This window comes from Nelumbo nucifera, chromosome 3, assembly GCF_055504915.1.
Source record: "Nelumbo nucifera cultivar China Antique chromosome 3, China Antique-T2T, whole genome shotgun sequence".
In the NCBI taxonomy this organism is placed as follows: domain Eukaryota; kingdom Viridiplantae; phylum Streptophyta; class Magnoliopsida; order Proteales; family Nelumbonaceae; genus Nelumbo; species Nelumbo nucifera.
Window position 1 is genome coordinate 60,042,049 of NC_142651.1, and position 13,895 is coordinate 60,055,943.

Here is a 13,895-nt window from a genome sequence, read left to right on the forward strand (position 1 = left end):
ATAGCCAATGGTGATGAGTGACAGCAGAGTTGTCTAGTCTACTTCAGGGTCTAAAATTTGCTAAGCAGTTTGGGTTTCTTAACTTGGAAGTGGAAGGGAATTCACAAGTGGTTATCTCATGGACAAGGAATAGTACCCAAATCCCATGGGTTTACAGGCATACAATCAATGAAATAGAATCCTTAGGAAGGGAGATGATGTTACTTTTAGATGGGTGAGAAGAACAGCAAATGGGATGGCGGACACATTGGCTAAACAAGGGACTACAAGACAACATATTTTTTGGGCAAAGATCTAAAGTCTCTTCTGGTGGAGAATTTTCCAACTTGTTCTAATTCCTTGTATTTGAAGTTTAATAAAAATTATCCTTACTGATCTAAAACAATTCTTTAAAATGGTTAGCAATTTGTATGGAGCATAGTGTTGGGTGGCCAAAAAACATATCCAAAAAATGTGGTAGAAACATGAATGCTGAACTCGATGATTGGAAAAAGCAGAAAGGACAGGTTCAGAAATGACATCATTTGAAGGAACCTAGTAGTAGCTACACTAGGTGATAGAATGAGAGAAAGTACAGTAAAATTGTTTGGTCATGTGTAGAGAAGACCACCTATAGCACCTGTAAGAAGAAGTGATCTGTTACAAGCTGAAGGGGCTAGAAGAGATAGGGAGAGACTGAAAAGGACATGGGTTGAAGTAGTAAATAATGAGTTAAGCTAGGGGTGTTCACAAGAAGAACCAAACCAATCAAACCGATCCGATCCAACCCGATCTGGTCGGTTTCTCAAAACTTTTGGTCGGTTTCGGTTTATAAATATAAACAACCCTTGCGTTGGTTTCGGTTTTTCACTCTGAAAATAGAAACCAACCCGAACCGAACCAACTATGGATAGAAGTCGGATACTTCTGGTTTTGGTACAGAAACAATGGGACTCTCTCCACTTTTAAGACTTTACACAATACTTTTTACAAATATAGACAGTTGGACTCCACTTTAATTATTACTTTTTTTACATTAGTCTTGAAGTTGGAGACAATTGGACTCCCCTTCATTCATTACTTTTTTGTAATAGTCTTGAAGTTGAAGAGACTTACACAAAAATGGCAACTATCTTTGGGTTTGGGGTAGTATAGATGCAGCACTCAGCAGCCTATATGACAGAAAAAGATGGTGTTTGACTCAAATAGGCAATGAGACAAATCAGCCAATAAGTATACAAAATAGGAAAAAGAGATTGCAAATCAATAAATCACCCAGGATGACCAATTGGCCATCCCAAAATGGCTCGACCAAACAAAAAAACTGACCCAAACCGACCCTTCATGTTTGGATCGGTTTTCCCTTATAACTGGTTGGTTTCGGGTTAGTTGTTTATCAAACCGACTAGGTCGGTTCGGTTGAGCAAAAAGCCAACAAACGACCCAACCTGACCCGTGAACACCCCTAACTTAAGCACTCATAATTCAACAATGGATATTGCATCGAACAGAACAAATGGCGAAGCAGGATCCATGTAGCTGACCCTGTATAGTTAGGACAAGGTTTAGATGATAATAATGATGATATTGGTTTTGGTTCTTTGTTTGTGTATGTTAAAATTTATCCCTGTAAGGGGCATTTTTGTCTTTTTGTAAAAGTCTTTGTAAGGCTCCTGTTAAGAATCATTTAACAGGGGTATTTCTGTATTTTGTGCGACCAATTACAAGGGAGACAAAGTTTAGGTCGAAAAAGGAGAAGACTTGTTTGAATCTTAATCCTTAGAGACCCTTTTCACACTTTTCTTCTCTCTCCTCCTCTCCTTGTTCTCTACTGTTACTAAACACTTTTCCTATCACTTTCCTCTCCTTTCTTCCCTTTTTAAACTTTACTATAAAATCTAAAGTTCTATATGGTATCAGAGCTGTGAACTTGACTCTCACCGTTTACATCCCTTGTTTGCGCCCTAGGAATATAGAACTTCCTATATTCAATTCAAATAGGAAAAGGGATTTAAAAGACTGGTCGCCCCTTAGGAAAAGAGGCTTTAATGCCTCAAGTTGGTCTGTTTGAGGAGTTTGTGGTGGTGTGCTCAGTCCTCACCTTGCTGCAGTCCAAGCAATGAAAGCAGGTATGTGTACTTGGTGCAGTCTCTATGACAGTTTGTAGTGTGTGATTTCGTGTGTTATCTTTCTATGGTGTATGTGGTATTTGGTGCTTTACAAATGCTTGTGTGGCTTGTTATTCAGTTTTAGGGCTGCAAATTACCGCAACAAGGTGCTTTATTCATCATTTTTGGGCTTAAAATTGCTGTAGCGAGTTGGTTGTCTTGTGTTTGGTGTTTGTAGCTATCTCCCTTGTTGGTTGGTACCATATTTTACCTATGGCTGCTTCCAATGGTAGTTCCAAGTTGGCTATAGTAGTATAATCCGACCTTATGAACACTCAGTTAACTACTGTTAAGCTCAATGGTACAAATTATGTACCATAAATATGTGGAAGTCTCCTTAATTGGAAGAGGCAAGTTAAAATATATCAAGGAAGACCAACCTAAATATGGGTATGAAGGGTACAAGGAATGGGTGCAAGAAAACGCACATATTATGACTTTGTTATGGAACAGTATGGGAAATAACGTCAGTGCTAGTATCATGTTTTTGGATACTGCTAAGGAAATTTGGGAGCATGCCAGGTAGTTGTATTTAGGTTAGGACAATCTGACAAGGATCTACAAACTATATCAGGACTATTTTTCCCTTCAATAGGGTGATAAAAGTGTAGAAGAATATTATGCTACATTAAACAGTTTGAGGAATTAGCTGAATGTTTGCTAGCATTTCTCTACTATTTGGAAGGTACAAGAAATGCAGAGAGAACATTTGGATATTACTAGATTCTTGTCAGGATTGAGGTCTGAGTTTGAGCATGTGAGAGACCAGATTTTGGGTAGTAGTGATCTTCCTTGCCTTTCTAAGGTGTTTTCTTGTATCCAAAGGACATCCCAACCCCAAAGTGATCATTCTACCGTTTCAGAGAGATTCTCTTTAGCAGCAACCAAGGGTGGTAGTGGTGGTTGAGGTGTTAGGGGAATGATTGCAGTTAGAGGTTCTGGCTGCGCTTTTAGAGGTAGTCATGGTGGTATTATGGAAGGAAGAGGTGGTGGTAGAAACAATGGTGGTTGTGGCACTGTTAGAGAGTGTGGCTGTGAGGGCCACACAGGCACACAGTTGTTCAGGCAAATTTCCTCCTTACTACGATATGGAGGGAATTCATTTGTCTCTTAAATGAACTGAATTTTTATAGCCCATATAGAATGATTTTGAGCATTGTTTAGGATTAAAAATATATAATATATATGATGTAAAAAAAATATAAGGCTTGAGGGGCCAGATTTGACAGCTGGCCCACTTAACATAAATTAAAATTTAATTTATTTTACTTATGGGGGGAGTTAAGCAACCCCCACACGTATGAAGAGTGGGGAGGTTGCTCTAACCTCCCTACCCATAACTGTCTCCTCTATATAAGGGTGGGAGGAGAGGAAAAATGGGTGGCAGATAGAGAAAAGGGAGAAGAGAGAGATAAAAGAGAGAAAAAAAGGAGAGAAGAGAGGAAATAGAGGAGGGAACTTATAGTTCTGTCGATTGAAGTGATCAAGGATAAGTGTACACAGGTACAGGTCTTATCTTTTTCTTCTATCCCTTTAAATTTTATCTATTATCAATCCTTATCTTATCTTATCTTCTCTCTCTCTCTAGAGTTCTGTTAGAACTCAAAATCTTATCTCAATTTATATATATATATACACACACACACACACATATATCTGGTGGATCCCATCCACCACAAAAAATGTGATAAAACAGATAAAAAGAAAAGAACCATTGTTATGTTCCGTGGATCCTATCCACCTCAAAAGAACTTTCAATGGATTAATCCAATCAATTGACAAATCTTTGAGTCCCACTGTCAGTGGATCTTATCCACTTAAAAAGGGGACAAATGTATTACTGTTGCAGTCTATATTGCCACTTGTAAATGGCAAACCTCTGGGACCCACTGTCAGTGGATCTTACCCACCTGAATAGGTGACAGATGTGCTGATTGCTACTACCTGTAACAGCACATGTTGCCACTTGTTACTGACAAATTTTGGGACCCACTGTTTTCAGTTTGCTGCTAACTGTTACAGAGGGACCCACTGTCATATGATGTGGATCTTATCCACCTTGAGAGGATAAGTTACACTACCACCTGAATAAAAACTAAAATAGTGAAGACTCAGTTATAATAAAATATAATCTTATCCACCTCAGTTATATATATATATATATATATATATATATATATATATAATCTGACCCCCATCATTGACAGTTGTGAATTATCATGAATTAGTGGGTCCCACTATCAAATTAGTATAGTGGGGCCCACTGTTAGAACATTTAAGTTTAAAGTGGGCCATGCTCACTATTTAAACAATATATATTAGTGGGGCCCATTGTTTAAATATTTGAGCTCATAATTAGCATAGTGGGTCCCACTTGTCAGCAGGGCTGTTAAAATATTTAAGTTTAAAACATTAAAGTGGGCCACACCCACTATCAAATCAACCTAGTGGGTGTGGGTCCCACCTGTCAGCGGGCCCACTGTTAAAATATTCAAGTATAAAATGTCAAAGTGGGCCATGACCACTATCAAATCAACCTAGTGGGTCCCACCTGTCAATGGGGCCCTCTGTTAAAATATTCAAGTATAAAATGTCAAAGTGGGCCATACCCACTAACAAGTCATCATAGTGGCCCCATTGACTATTAAAATATTCAAGTTTAAAACATTAAGGTGGGCCACACCCACTTGCAAGTTATCATAGTGGGTCCCACCCATCAGCGGGGCCCATTGTTAATCAAAGTGGGTCACATCCACTATCAGATTAGTATAGTGGGTCCCATTTATTTGTGGGGCCCATTGTTAAAACATTAAAGTGGGCCATGCCCACTTTAAAATATTTTTTAAAAAATTAAGAAAAATTATAATATTTTTATTATATATATTATTTTATATAATTTATTATATATATATCTATATTCGAGCCGGCTTGCGAGCCTCATGAGCCGAGCTCTAGTAGGCTCAAGCTCGGCTCGTTTCATAATCGAGCAGTGAATTGGGCTCGAGCTCGGCTTGAAGCTCGGTTGAAACTGAGCTGAGCCGAGCTCGAGCAGCTCATGAAAAGCTCGGCTCATTGCCACCCCTACTACCAAATCAATATAGTGGGTCCCACTTTTTACCGATTAACGGGACTCACTATTAAGATGTGTAAGTTTAAAATACATAAGTACCCAATGGTGTATGGGTTCTATGACCTATCTACCAATTATGGGGCCTGCTCATGGGTATAACCCACTAAGAATCCAAGCTGATGGGACTGTTTATACCTGCTATTGGGTTTAACCCTTACAAAGTAACTTTCATATAAAATCAAAATCAAAGGGTATTTCCTCTAAGGAATATAATTAAGGGGTTAGTAAACATAGTGTATACTTATACACCCTGAATAGGGAAACCCTAATTCTACTCAAGGTTTTTTTTTTTTTGAATTATGATCAAAACAAACATTTAAGTGAGTAACTGAGTATGTGAAGAACTTAAAATGACATAAGCTCCTTCAAGTGTGTGTTTTGTTGGAATAACACCCTCATTTTATAAGTTTGCTTCTTTTAATTAGTTTGTTATGTGGAGAAGACCTCCTTGTATGCAATTTCTTAAATAATGAGAACTACAACCATTTTCAAAGAAATTAATATTCCTGCTTTTTAGGTATCAAGGATGTATTGAGGTCAGCTGAGAAATTAGCAAACCTACACCAATCATTCTACAAAGTGATATTGCATTCTACAATTCTTATTGTGGGCCTACTTATTTTCTCCTTTTGTTTCTTACTCATATAAAGTATGACTTGGCCTCTGGTAATCTATATCTATATCCATATATACTAAAACAAGGAAGTGTCTGCTTTTTTCTCCTTTTATTTGAATTTTTTATTTTTTATTCCATGTCATTTTTACAAAGAACCAATAGATAGTCCAATTTCCTTTTACTCTCTCCAACTGTATCTCCAAAAAACCAGATTATTATTCTCTCCTAAATTATCTCTAATTCCTATTTATCCTCTCCCTTCACTAGAGCCCCACCCATATTTACACTCTGATTTATACTATAAACTCTTGATTATCTCCAACTCTCCTCTATTCTTTCCACTTTCCCATAAAAATAGGGCCCTACTTAGTAAGGTTTGGTTTAGCAACTAACATGAGGGTCAACTCAACTAATTAATACAACCATTTGTAGTTCTATTCATTTTTTCTATGTCAGGTTAATATTTACCCTTTTAAAGACAAATGACTGTCAACCCAATCACCATACAAGTGATCCTTTTGACTATTTTTAATGTATAAACTACTTAGTATTCATAAAAAAAATGTATAAACTACTTAGTGAATTAACGATAACATAATTAAGTCATTATTATATAATTCTTCAATTAGTTAACTTAAAAAAGTAACTAAGTTTTAACTCAGTTTATTTCACTGACTTACTTAAAGTCATTACCTTAACTAATTAACTTCACTACCTTAATTAAATTAAATTAATTAACTAAGATTAATTAATTAGTTATTAGTTTACTTTGTGTATGCCTAACATGGACAGGGTATTTAATCAGTTACTTTTGTTTAGTTAACTTTTATTAATTAAAGTAAGAAATTATTATTTTTCTTAATTAAATTAATTAACTTAACAAATTTAGTTAACATAGAAAATGATTTTATAATTAAAAATATTAATTAAATAATAAGATAATTATATAATTAGTTAACTAAATTACTAAAGCTTATTTAATTAGTTAACTAATTAATAAATTTGTTAACTAGTTAATTTAATAATGTAATAAAAATTGTAGATAAAAAATAATGTGAATTAATAAAAATGATTTTATTAATATAAGTTTTTATTTTAAAAAAGTTAATACAAATTAATACATGTTTAATAATAAAATAACAAAAAAGTAAGAAAATTTTAGTTTTATAATTAAATCATATAATTTGATATCCATTTACATTTCATTTAAAAAAAGTGATACTACAAATTTGTTGATAAAATAAAAAAAGGGAAAATTTCTTAAACTTTCCCTAGTATTTAGTTAATTAACAAACTGTACCCTTATTGTTTAACTATTGTCTTAAACCATTTCTACTATTTTTGGCAATTGTCATCACCGTTAAATTGCAACAGAAATGATGAAATGTCCCTTTTGCCCTTAATCTCTTCCTCATTTAACCTAATTCAAAATCTCCTCTTCCTCTAGTCCAGCTATTGTTGTCCCCAACCCATAGTTTTCAAGGCGCCAAGGCGAGGCTAGGCAATTGGGGGGCACCTAGTCGCCGCCTAGGCGATGGATTTTTTATGTTAAAAACATAGACCCTAGGGTAGTTCCCTAGGTACCATAACCATATTTTTTTAATAATTATTCATGATTTTCATAAGAAAAGTATAAATTTCATATTAAAGTATAGAAAACCAACATATTCATGAGAAGAAAAGGAAGAAGGAAAATAAAAAAAATATAGGGGCTGAACCCTTATTTTTGCTATAGGAAAAGAAGAAAATAAAAAGTATTGGTAGTAGTAGTAGTAGAAGAAGAAGAAGAAGAAGAAGAAGAAGTAGAAGAAGAATATATGGAAGAGGAAAATGTGCTGATTAGATAAAATTTTTAGTTCTTCCTTACTTATTGGTTCAGGTTTTTTAAGTCTTTGAGGGTTGAATACAGCATTTAGCAATGTTGTGTTGATTAAACCCTAATAAATAAGAAAATGATAAAAAGGAATTAGTATATAAACACATAAAATGATTATTTTAGTTTAATAATGTCTATTTTATAATTATAATCTCAAAAAAGAATGAATAAAAAAGTTTTTTATAGTAGGAAGTAGAAAACTGTTAGGCGATTAGGTGAGGCAAGCCTCAAAGGGCGCCTTGTTGCCTAGGCGTCGCCTTGACAACTATGCCCCAACCTCACGATGTGAACATTGCATGTCGGCAACTCCTCCGATTTCTTTTCTTCCTCTCCTGAGACCCCCTTTTCTAATTCTTTCTCTCTACATTACCCCCAACTGCCCAATTCAGGTAAACCAACCACGGAGCACCATTGAAAGTAGAAGATATCTGTAAAAGGTGAAAGCATTGGAAGCGGGTGAAAGGTTGAATTCTTCTTGGAAATGTCATGCAGAAGAAGTTGAACATTTCATTTAAATATCAAAATGGATTTTTAAATGAAATATTGTAATTTATGGCCGAACGGGGTGGTTCCCGTCCGTTCCGGTAATGGACGAATCTGCTCTGCGGCCACCGGCGTGGATGGAGAAGGCCATCAGTGCTGGTACAACCCTCGAGGGTGAGATCACAGAGGGCGAGGGCTCTTGTTGCAGTGGACGAGTTGGGAACACATGACGACACTCTAACTTGCACACCTGGTTGCCAGCGGCACTCTAACCTGCGCACTTGGTCGCCGTCCTTTAGCCTACACAAGCATGTCCATAGAGATAACTACCTTGGTGGCAATGCTCATAAAGATATTTCCTCAGTTGATAAAGCCTTACATAAATTATTTAATTAAAAATTTAACTTATGTAGCATATTTTTCTTTTATATTTATTTTTGGTAAAATAAGGTTTTACTTTCTCCTAGATTTTGTGTTTACCTAAAATCTTATATGCACTTGTCTCTGTCACTTATATTCTGCATTTTTGTATTTTGATTTTGCTTTCATGGTTGGGTTTTGAAATTGAATAAAGAAATGTGTTATATTTTCAAGCATGTATTTTAGCTGCTTTGCTTGGAACTATCCTATTGATCTTCTAAACCCGTAAAATATGGGCAAGGATCATGGATGATATTGGATTAACCTGCTCCATTTTGGTTGGTAGTCGTGAAAAATTTGATGAGAGGGTTTGATTGGTCAAATCTCTTCTGCTGTCATGTTTTTTTTTTTTTTTTTGGTGTTATGAATTACTGTATTGGGGGATCAAGGGGTGGGGATAGAGCAGGGTCCACCGACCTTCCAGAGAGCCTGCAACCATGCGGGTTTGATCCCATGCCTCCGTAATCGGAGTGATGCTGAGTGACCATCTCAGTTACTGGGTCATTGGCCAGTATCATGGCTTTTCAGCATCGTAGATTTATGTACTCATACCAAATTTTTATTGAATCCCATGCACTGCATGGGTTACCATGCTAGTAGGATTAGGTTTTGGGAAGATGTCTGGATTGGGGAGTCTCCCTTGAAAGATGTATTTCAATTTCTGTTTTATATTTCCATTTTTAAAGAAAGACCTGTCTGAATTCTTCCAGTCTCGCCCCTTCCTCTCTTGGACTGAATTGGAATTTGGGCTTAACTAGGAACTTTAGAGAGTTTGAAATTTCCTCTGTGTATAACCTTTAGCCTCTTGGATGGTTTAGTGCTGGATGGTTGTGTGTGGTCTTGTAGCCTCACTGTTCTTTCTTTTTTCTTTTTCATGCAAATATTTTCTTGATGCACTTGTAGCCACATCCTCTTCTCGTTCCTTTCTTGTGAAAGAAGTACGGTGTCTCTTGTAACCCTTGTTTTTTTCATCAGTGTCAGATGGTTGTGTGTGGTCTTGTAGCCCAATAGGTTTTTTTTTTTTTTTTTTTTTTTTAATCTCTGGATTTATACTGTTAGGTTATTTTTCTTGCTGTCTGCTGTTATGGGAGTTCTGTTTCTGCTTTTGGGTATTGTCTTATCACCTTTCTCTTGTAACCCCTTCTTTTCTTTTTTAATGGAATTTTTTCTTTTACTTTTCAATAAAAAAATAAGCATAGTGTCTCTCTATCCCCCCCTAAAGTCAATGCTTTCTGCTGGGAAGTTTTCATGGATGCATTAGTACTTGTGATTTATTGCAAGAGAAAGGACCAAATTGGGTCTTCTCCCCTAGTTGGTGTTCCTTGTGCAAGTTGAATGGTGAGACTGCTTACCATCTCTTAATATCCTATCCTTTTGTGCTTGGTATTGGGGAATGGTTTTCTTCTCTTTTTGGTTGCAGGTGGAGCCCCCTGTCAGTTTTTGATAGGTTGTTTTGCTCACCTGTTTTGAGGAGCACAAAAAGAAGGGGTAGAATTTTGTGGAGATGTACAAGGGTGGCACTGGTCTGGACAGATCGGGAAGAGAGGAATTTTAGAATATTTGGGGGAAGGAGAGAAGTAAGGAGAAACTAATTGAGTCTATAACAGTTAAGAGTTTCACATTGGGTGAAGACACTGAAACTCTCCTTGGACTTTACAGTAGAGGATTTCTTCAGGAACTGGGGGGCAATGGCTGACTCTTCCTCTAGGAAACAAAAAATCCTTGAGGTTTGGTCACCCCTAAGTGGTGGGTGGATGAAGTTAAATTTTGATGGCAGCAGCTGGGGCAATCCTGGACCTTGGACCTTTAGGAATTGGGGGGGGGTGATAAGGGATGAGGATGGAACTATTTGTGCTTTGTTTTTGGGTCCAATTGAAGAAGGTAATTCAGTAAAGGCAGAACTTCTGGAAGAAGTTTTCAGGTAGGAAAAGCTAAGGAAATGGGAATTGTAAGGCTGATCATTGAAGCACGGTTTCAAGTGTCGCCAAATGTCACTAATGTCGCCCGACATATGTCAATGTAGAGGCTCACCGACATGAAAATGGATGGTAATATAAAAATTACATTATTTCGGTTGACATTTCCTATATTTCGGAAATGTCGACCAAATCGGTCCAAATAACCAAAAAAACTGCAGTTTTTCCTATTATGTCGACAGGATGTTGACTAATGTCGACAGGATGTCAACTAATTTCGACAAGATGTCGACTAATGTACATTAATAATATTTCCATTTAATATTTCAAACAAAATATTTATAAAAAAGAATTAACAAAATATAAAAACAAAAGAATAAATTAATTACTTTATAATATAAAGCATAAAATATTTTTCAAGTAATAAAATATTTATTAAAATCAGAAAATGTTTATTAAATTTTATAATAAATCATATTGTACATTTAATATAGAATAAATTTAATAAATTTTATACTAAATCATAATTTATTATAAATTTAGTACTAAAAATCATAATAAATTCATTAAGTTTTATAAGAAATCAGACTTTATCATAATCTTAATCCTACAAAAAGGAGAATCAGTTTATTAAATTTATAATAAAACATAATGTATTATAACTTTCTTTAATGTTTAAAACATCAGAATAAATGTATTTCTATTTACTAGTGTGAAATAAATACATTAGACTTTATAATAATAAATCAGAATTAAAAATAAGAAAAGAAAATATCAGATAACCTTGTAAAAACATCAAAATGCATAATAAATCAGTAAATCATCATTTACTAATTTGTTATTGTTCTTAGTTTCTTAGCTTTATATAATGGTTGGGAATAAGATAATAGTCTAGAAATATGTATTCATGCTTCTTTTATCATTTTACAAAATATCTTTGCATATTTCCACATATTTCATAATATTTCCACAATGTCTCTAATTTTTACAATATTTCCCCACGACATTTCCGACATATGTCCTATATTTTGGTAAGCGACATTTCCATTGACATTGACATTTTAAACCTTGCATTGAAGGGGATTCAAAGATAGTAATAGGGTGGGTGAGTAGAGGTAAGGGGGTGGTGTGGCAATTCAGAAATGAAATTAGATGATTTAAGTGGTTCTCAAAAGAGATGAACATTCAAATAAGATGAGTAAGGCCATGTTTGGGAGTGCTTATTTGGGCGGAGACCACACCATTAAGCACTTATTAGTGTTTGGGAAATAAGCCCGAAATAAGTGCTTATTTTAAAAATAAGGGCTTATTTTTTAAGCCCAAATTTTCAGCTTTTTTTAAGTGCTCATACAATAAGCACTTATTCAATTTTTTTCTCCCGTAATTGTCCCTGGTAAATTTTTAAAATACCAATTATACCCTTTTATAAAAGTAATTTTATGAAAAGTACTTTTATGAAAGCATTTTTATAGAAGTACTTTCACGAAAGCACTTTTAGGAAAGTACTTTTACGACCACACTTTTAGGAAAGTATTTTTACAAAAGCACTTTTATAAAAGTACTTTTTATGAAAACACTTACAAAAGTACTTTTCTGAAAGAACTTTTACAGAAGTACTTTTACAAAAGTACTTTTATAAAGCACTTTTATGCAAGTGCTTTTACAAAAGCACTTTTATGAAAGCACTTTTACGAAAGCACTTTTATAGAAGCACTTTTACATAAGTTTTTTTATAAAATCACTTTTACAAAAATATTTTTATGGAAGTACTTTTTTTTTATTAGCAAGAATTTTTTTTTAATTAATAATAGAGAAAATCAGTTACAATAGTTAAGGGTTGCAAAGTAGCATTAATCTAATCTACAACCACTTGCAATCAGCTACAATTTTGCCCAGTACAATGAAGATCTATTTGCCCCTTGTTTTGCTAGGGTATCCGCCATCCCATTTGCATTCCGTTTAACCCAACCAAACTGAGAGTTGATCCTCCTTGCAAGTATGCCAATTTCTCTAAAGATATATTTGAGCTTCCAAGGTACTGATGTGATGTTTTTAGCCCAAGAAATGACCAGTAGTGAGCCTCCTTCTATTTCTAAGTTTGTTATTCCTATCTGCTCAGCTATCTTTAGAACTTGAAGTAGGGCTAGAGATTCAGCCTGTATTGAGTCACCAATACCTATTGGTCCTGAGAAGAGTGCCACCACCACACCCAGATGATTTCTAAACACACCCCCTATGCCCGCCTTTCCTGAGTTGCCAAAGGAACTCCCATCAAAGTTAAGTTTTAGTTTCTTCAGTGCCGGTGGCTTCCATTCCACACTCACAATTACTTTGGTGAATCTGTTTGTGCTACTTCAGCCCACCTTAGAATCTCATTCATGGAGTAATTTTTGAATAGCTCCATGGTCTTCACCCAATGTACAGTTTTGATTCTTATGGCTTCAATAACTTCCTCCTTTGATTTACTTTTTCCAGAAAAATTCTTAGGTTTCTTTTCCTCCCATATAGTCCATACTGTAGCTGCTTTTGCTGCCTTACATAAGCACTTTTCTCTTTTCCTCTGTTGTCTTAGGAAGGATGGGCTCAAAAGACTTACCACATCTTGTGGGGGAGCCCATCTGCATCCAAAGAGATATCAAACAACATTCCAAATACCAGAAACAAAAGAGCAGGACAAAAGTAAGTGGGTTAGGGTTTCATCACAATCCATACAAAGGACACACATGAGGAGAGAGGCAATTGTTTGGCCTCCTTTTCTATAGCACACCACAAGTGTTTACCTTCCCTAGAAACACTTCCCAACGGAAAGCTTGTACTTTTGGAGGGATCGGTTTACACCGGATTTCTCTCACTGGGAAGTTCACCCTCATAGGATCAGTGTGAGTAAGCAAACCGAAGAAAGATGCATAGGAAAATACACCATCGGGAGTTGGGGACCAAACTCTACTATCGGCTATAGATTGGTCCAAGTAGACCCTCTCAAGTGTTGAGATCAAAAGCACTAGAGACTTGCATTCATTTTTTTTTAATCAATAACAGTAACTTTTATTAAGAAAAAATATTATAGAAAAATACAATATGAAGGGAGGGGTAAAAGCACTTAACCCTCCCTAACATTAAAGGTCAGATTACAACACAGCCCAAAAGAGATTTGCTCTTCCCACCCCTTGTTTGGCCAAAGAGTCTGCTAGAGAATTGGTACACCTCTTGTTCCATTGAACCTGAATTTGCATGTTTCAAGTAATCTGGTTGATTTTCTTTTTTTTTTTTTTTTCATTTGAGAACTTCCACAGATTAGAATCTTCCT

At 35.4% G+C, this 13,895-nt stretch overlaps 1 protein-coding gene across 8 annotated transcripts in view; it reads left to right on the top strand.

The window, feature by feature from the left end:
- LOC104602181 (putative serine/threonine-protein kinase PBL26) overlaps window positions 1–13,895 on the top strand; it is a 53,189-nt gene that overhangs the window by 1,877 nt on the left and 37,417 nt on the right. For 2 of the 8 annotated variants that reach the window (XM_010265781.3, XM_010265782.3), the window contains exon 1: window positions 1,803–2,108. The exons of the other annotated variants lie outside the window; for them this stretch is intronic. In XM_010265781.3, the coding sequence (XP_010264083.1) occupies window positions 2,099–2,108 (10 nt within the window). In that variant the 5' untranslated portion in view covers window positions 1,803–2,098. Of the gene's footprint in view, window positions 1–1,802; window positions 2,109–13,895 lie in introns of those variants that run through there. 8 annotated transcript variants of the gene reach the window in all.